The sequence below is a fragment of the Lissotriton vulgaris genome, chromosome 5 (assembly GCF_964263255.1).
Source record: "Lissotriton vulgaris chromosome 5, aLisVul1.2, whole genome shotgun sequence".
Lineage (NCBI taxonomy): Eukaryota > Metazoa > Chordata > Amphibia > Caudata > Salamandridae > Lissotriton > Lissotriton vulgaris.
In genome coordinates this window covers 1,140,126,865-1,140,132,864 of record NC_141693.1, presented here as the reverse complement: position 1 = coordinate 1,140,132,864, position 6,000 = coordinate 1,140,126,865, and the positions used below count along the sequence as shown (strand labels likewise).

Below are 6,000 nucleotides of genomic sequence, written 5' to 3'. Positions count from 1 at the left end.
AAAGTGGCGATGTAGAGAGAGGTACAGAGAGATGGAAAGACTTGGAGAGGAGAGGTAATGAGAGAGGTGAAGCAGACAGAAGAGTGATGAAGTAAGGTGAAATAGAAGAGAACAGTGAGGTGGCGAAAGAGCAGGGACTTACAGAGGAAACTGAAGGAGGTAGGTGATAGAAAGAGAGGTGAGGTAGGGCTCGACAGAGGAAGCAGGTACACAGATGGTGAGATCGGCAGAGAGCACGTCCTCGCTATATTTTGAATCAGAGGTGTGCGCTTGCTTCCAATTTGCACACATCGTAGCCAAAAGCGCAATTTGGAACATGTATGGATAATATCATGCAATTTCCCTAACATTTATCATAATTTTAGCGAAAAAAACTGATACAGATGTACACACTTTTAACTTAGTAGAGAAAGGGTTGCGTTGACGTAGAAAATGTGAGGTGAAGTGGGGACAGACATGAAACAAAGTTGTTCCAATTGCCGGAAGGAGTTAGGCAAGTTGGCACGCACATTTCTGTGAAGTGGCATGCCCAGCAGACAAATTACAGTATAAGCTATTTTTTATGGTAGTTTTATGGCAGGACTTCGAGCTCTACCAATCAATTCACTGTGGAGCTTCTTAGAGGGTGGGAGCCTGTGGGCTCTGCGGTGGGTGCTCTAATCCACGGCACTGCCCGACTGGCGTTGCAGGGTACCCTGAATATGATCCATTGGGCTGTGTCTACTTCAGGGTCAGGCGGAAGGGTCGTTGATGGGCAGGGACATACACAAACACGTGTTTGTCATTGATGAATAGATCCATGTCGGATTTTCAAGATTGCCACTAAATATGAAAACGCCAAAACGGTTCCTATTTGGAGTCATTGTACATTATTCAACTCATGAATCCATTCTGAATATCCCAACCCGAATCCGCCTTCCCTCGTGGGTGTTTAATGTGCAGCTCTGAATAGTCTCAGACATATTTACCACTGTACTATTTTCTAGTTGGGGTTGCAGCTGCTCTAAAGCTGCCGCTTTGGGTTCCTGTCGGGTTGTTTGAGAGGGAGAAGGCGGCGGGAGAGCGAGAGACTCGTAGCACGTGCATTAACCCCCTGCGCTATGTGTCCGGCTGGCGTCAGGCGCTGCTGCGAACAGGCTCCGGTGGGTTCACTGCAAGGTCTGTCTCTTGTCACCGGGTTAGGAGGGGTCGGAGGAGTATAAGAAAGTGAAACAAGGCTCAATCACGAAGATGTCTGCTGCAGCCACACGACCCCGCTGATCTATACCATCACTGCTTCCGGGGATGCGGCTGCCGGTGAAGGATCCGCACTGGGCTCCAGTCGCCGAGTGAGCTCAAGGGGAGGGGCCGAGGGAGGGACGCGGAGACACACAGACAGGCACATTCACACACTGGGAGCAGGAGCCCGGCTGTCCAGCTGCGGACCAGAGGACGACGCCCCCCAGGGACCGGACCAGGAGCCGTGAACATGGAGGCGTCCGACCGGTTCCCCTTCCTCACCCAGATGGACAAGTACAAAGGTAGGAGACGGCCTGAGCGGAACCTACAGCAGCCTAGCAGTGGGGAGAGTGAGCAATGTGCAGTGCTTATGCACTTTTCGGGCACTGTGCAGTGCTTCAGCACTTCTCAGTCTATTTGTACTTTTAACATTGTGCGTGCATGATGCTTTTTCTTCGCGCCTCATTCAAAATAAACATAACATATATATTTGAGTTGTAACACAATTGCACACCCGAGGGAAATCTGTGTGAGGTGTCTGTGCGCCTCGTCGCCAAGTGTAGCATGCCTCCACTTCTCCAAATTATTTTGGGGACTTTTGTATTTATGGTTTATTATTTGAATAGCGCGGAGCGAGGGAGGGGGAATGGTCTTTCGCAACGTCAGCCGCACTTTAAGCGGAAAGGAGAGTACACGTCTCTCTGCACTACAACATTTCTTTGGGCGCTACATCTCGTGCGGGGGTGGTGGTTTCAAGACTGGCCGGTGTTCAGGGAGAACCGAAGCTACAGCTGGATGGGGCTAGTAGAGATCCCCTCTGTCCCGCTATTTATTGATATTTAAATGTCTGACTTTTCAGAGGCTCGAGCGCGCAGTCTTCTAAGGGGGTCTAAGAGTGCGCTGTTCCGAGACTGTAGTTTTTAGCTGCAGGGGGTGAGACGAGAAACAGGGTGTTAGAGGAGGGAAGTCCGCGAAATAATAAATAGCTGGAGTGGATGGGGCGGGGCAGGCCCCCCTGGCGTGGCGTGGGTGGAAAACAATTACCGCTGGTCGCTTTTCCCTGACCGGGATGGGCAGTGTAACTGTTCTCAAGAAATCCAGACACCGTTGGTGTATTCTGACATTTTATTGTTTTGGAAGCATGAACTATTAAACCCAGTGGGAGTGAGTGCTCGGCCTTTCCGTGGAATACCCTGCTGCGGCCGAGAAGCGTCAGTCCCCTGAGCTCTGACATGGGCTTCTGAGGGTCCTCGCGGGACATCCTTCTCAGCGTTTTACAGAAGATATTTTTAAAGTAGAAATGAGTTGGTAGAGCGAGTCACAAATACCAGTGGATAAGAACATGTTCCATGCCATCGACCCCGCGTTGTATACCAGTACACACGTCCTAAAAAGCGCTACACATGACTGCCGGCGGGCCGCTGCTGCTAAGTTAAAACCCCTGATATGGTACTCCCCAGCACTCTGCTTCTAGGAGCTTGAACCGAAAACTGGGCCCTCTTCCGCGGCTGAGTGCCTGCTGGTTTTTCACAGGTGCCTGAACTGTGAGGGCTTTCTGCGCCTTGATGAGTGGGCGTGGCATGGGATGTGGTCGTCCAGCTGATGGACATGGGTTTGCAGGGAGGAGTTACCGCTAGGGGCCAGGAGCCGACAGAAACCCGTCACCAGATGGCTCCATGTTTATTTATTAATATTTATGATTTCAAGTAGCTTAGACTTGATACAAAGGCATTGGTGCTCTTCACAACAGAGCAAGATGTACGTTCTGGATAACAAACACGAGGAGTGATTGTGGTGTTGCGGCAGAGAAGCTGACTGGGAAACCAGGTTTGAGTCTCGGCGTCTGCTCAACATCGTGTGATTCTGTGCACCTCACTTAATCGCGGTGTGCCTAAAAACAAAACAAAAATGAGTGTGTCCTTGTGCAATATAACTGTTGCTCATGCAAAGCATGAGTCAAGTTTGCGGTGTGTGTGTGTGTATGTATATGTGTATGTATATGTGTATATGTATATATATATATATATATTGTAGTTGCATTTATATAGCGCTTACTACCCCTGTATGTTGGTCTCATCGGCTCAATTAATATGAAACAAGACTACCACACCCAGAATGCACTGATCTATAAAAGCAAAGTACAGGAATTAAAAAGTTGTGCTCCGGTGACGTGAAGATACTAGGTGATCAAAGGCGTGACCCTTGGCTGCGAGGGTCACTTACTTGTGTGTAACAGGTCTGTCCTGGTTTCTTCACCCACTAAGACGTGGGACACACGTCTTTTAATGAGTCCTGGTAGGAGAGTCCATCTCAAACTCTGAAAACCACAGCGATTGCTCATGAAGTGGCCACACTGCTGGGCCTGGTGCCATTTGGCAGTGGCGTTGAAACCAGTTTGGTTTGGCAGCTGGTGGGGTGGCTTGGATTGTGGTTGGAAGGTGCCGATTCACAGGCCGGCCTAATCCCGTGAAGCTGGGAGCATTCCTGGAAGCACATTAGATGACACCTGAGAAGGTGGGCCCTCCGCTCTGGTCACTTTCTTGCTGATACATGTGATTGTCATCTGTGGTCCAAGTCATGACGAGCAGGTTAGACCCAACTCTTTTATCCTGGTCCCACGATGCTGGCCGTGAGCAATATTGCCAGTTTGCAATCTTCAGGTGATATTTCGGTACCCTAAAGTATGTGATGAGAGCTTGTTGTGCACGTGCCTGTCCCCAGTTTCAGGATGAATACGAAGCAGGTATGTTGGCAAACTGGGGTTGCCTTTTGGTAACTGCTGATAACCAGAAGTTAATTCTCCAACTGTTCCAAACTATGCTCCTTTCTGGAACCTCCAACAAAAGTCACCTGAGCTTTCAGAGTACAGCAGCATTGTATATACCCATACCAAGGTGGCTGTCACTATTGGGGGGGTCTGAGGTGTAGACTGGGTAGATATAGGGTGCTGGCCTGCTTTGTACCATCCTTATCTTTGGCCACGTGTCCACTTATCTGCTGGGTACATCCAGTTATAACTAACCCTGGACAAAGCACTACGATACGCTCACGTAGTTTGCACTACTTCGCACTACGCAAACTGCACGTAGCACAGTGCAAACATGCCTAGCGCAGCGGTAATTTTTTGCTTTCTCGCGGTCCTTAACATCAAGTTGGCAACCGCGAGCAAGCAAAATGACATCCTGGCAAGACTTTTTCTTCGTTCGTGATCAGCAACATCAAGTTCCTAATTGCGAGCGTGGAAAATAAACCTCCCGGCGAGATTCTCAACGTGAGGATGTCAGGTTTCTCATTGCGAGTGGTCACGTATGCTCACGACTGCTCGCAATGGGAAACTACCAGTCCGCTTTGAGAAAGCTGCCGCTTGAGTAAAAATCGACTTGAGCTGCAGTAAAAGACAGCTCGCACTGTAAAAGATGCAGTTTTCAATGATTGGACAGTGCGTACAAGCATCCGGCACTGTGCAATTATCGCGAACAGGGCACTAGCTCGCGTAGTGCAAAGTGCACTTCACGTAGCTATGCGTAGCGCTACTTCGCGAACTACGCCCATGGTTAGTAATAACGACTTTGGCCGACTGTAGGATCAGACAAGTCAATGTGGTTTCATACAGCTATCCAAGGAAGAAGGTGCCACATCCCTGCCTGCAAGAAGTACCAGTTTCGCCTATAGCTGGGGCAAAAGAAGCGAGATTGTGAGCAAAATGTCACTTGACCATGTTTTGGACCTGTGAAGAGCACACAGACGTGCATTGTGGTAGGCAAGCATGTTGTTTGTTGAACATGTGTATGGCTAAAAAGAACACTCTTTGTTGGTTTTATGTTTGTGTTTTCTTGTGTTTGCTTTCCTATCTTCTCTCAGGTTTCTCCTGTATGGATGGCTTTCTGGTTCCACAGTTGGCTTAGTTAGTGCCTACAGCAAATCTGCTTTGATGCATATCCTGGCTTGTTTGTTGTGGGACTACTGCCCTGGGTGGTGCAGAAGGTACATGGCAGGTGCGGTACATAATATGTTGTATGCCATAGTGAGGGCAAGTAAGCAAGTGCCTTCCATACCAGGTAGTCTATTTACTCAGTTAAACAAACAAGGGGACCCGGTAGGTTCACTTTCGACCGCGGGTAGCTAGTTGTTTTAAAAAAAAACAATGGTCCTAAGCATAGAAGGGATAATCACAAAAGTTTTTATAGACTTCAATAAGCACTATAAAGTTGATTCCTGTGTCCAGCCGGACATGGAATATTTATTAAATCAATATATAGATATGAAAACACAAACAAATACTGTAGGGCACAGTCCTGTACCAAACATGAGGGAAAGAAAATGAAGAAAAAGGTAGGAAGCAAACAAAATATCAGGCAATAACTTTGGAGCCAAACCTGGCTTGCACCCCTTTACATAGTACTATGTAATGGGGTGCAAGCCACGTTTGGTTCCACAGTTATTGGATAATAAATATTCCATGTCCGGCTGGACACAGGAATCAACTTTATAGTGCTTATTGAAGTCTATAAACTTTTGTGATTATCCCTTCTATGCTTAGGACCATTGTTTTTTGAAATAGGTAGTCTATTTACAGCACAGAAATGCTGTATAGAGGCTTTGTCAAATGGTCTGTTGTGTAGCAGTGATGGTACCAGAAAGCACTGGAGAGGGCTACATCATAGGACAATTGCTCAAGAGACAACCAGCGATCCGTATTTTGCGTTATGGGCCAAGGAGGTTTCCCCATTCACCCTGGGAAGAGTCATCCATGGGGTCGTGGAGACCTGGGTGCTCTTTTAG

At 48.0% G+C, this 6,000-nt stretch overlaps 1 protein-coding gene across 1 annotated transcript in view; it reads left to right on the top strand.

Annotated features, from left to right (window-relative positions):
• Positions 1-1,342: 1,342 nt before the first annotated feature.
• AFAP1L2 (actin filament associated protein 1 like 2) overlaps positions 1,343-6,000 on the top strand; it is a 588,328-nt gene continuing 583,670 nt past the window's right edge. Inside the window, exon 1 of the mRNA XM_086922880.1 lies at positions 1,343-1,520. Coding sequence (XP_086779006.1) covers positions 1,469-1,520 — 52 coding nt within the window. The 5' untranslated portion in view covers positions 1,343-1,468. The remainder of the gene's footprint in view (positions 1,521-6,000) is intronic.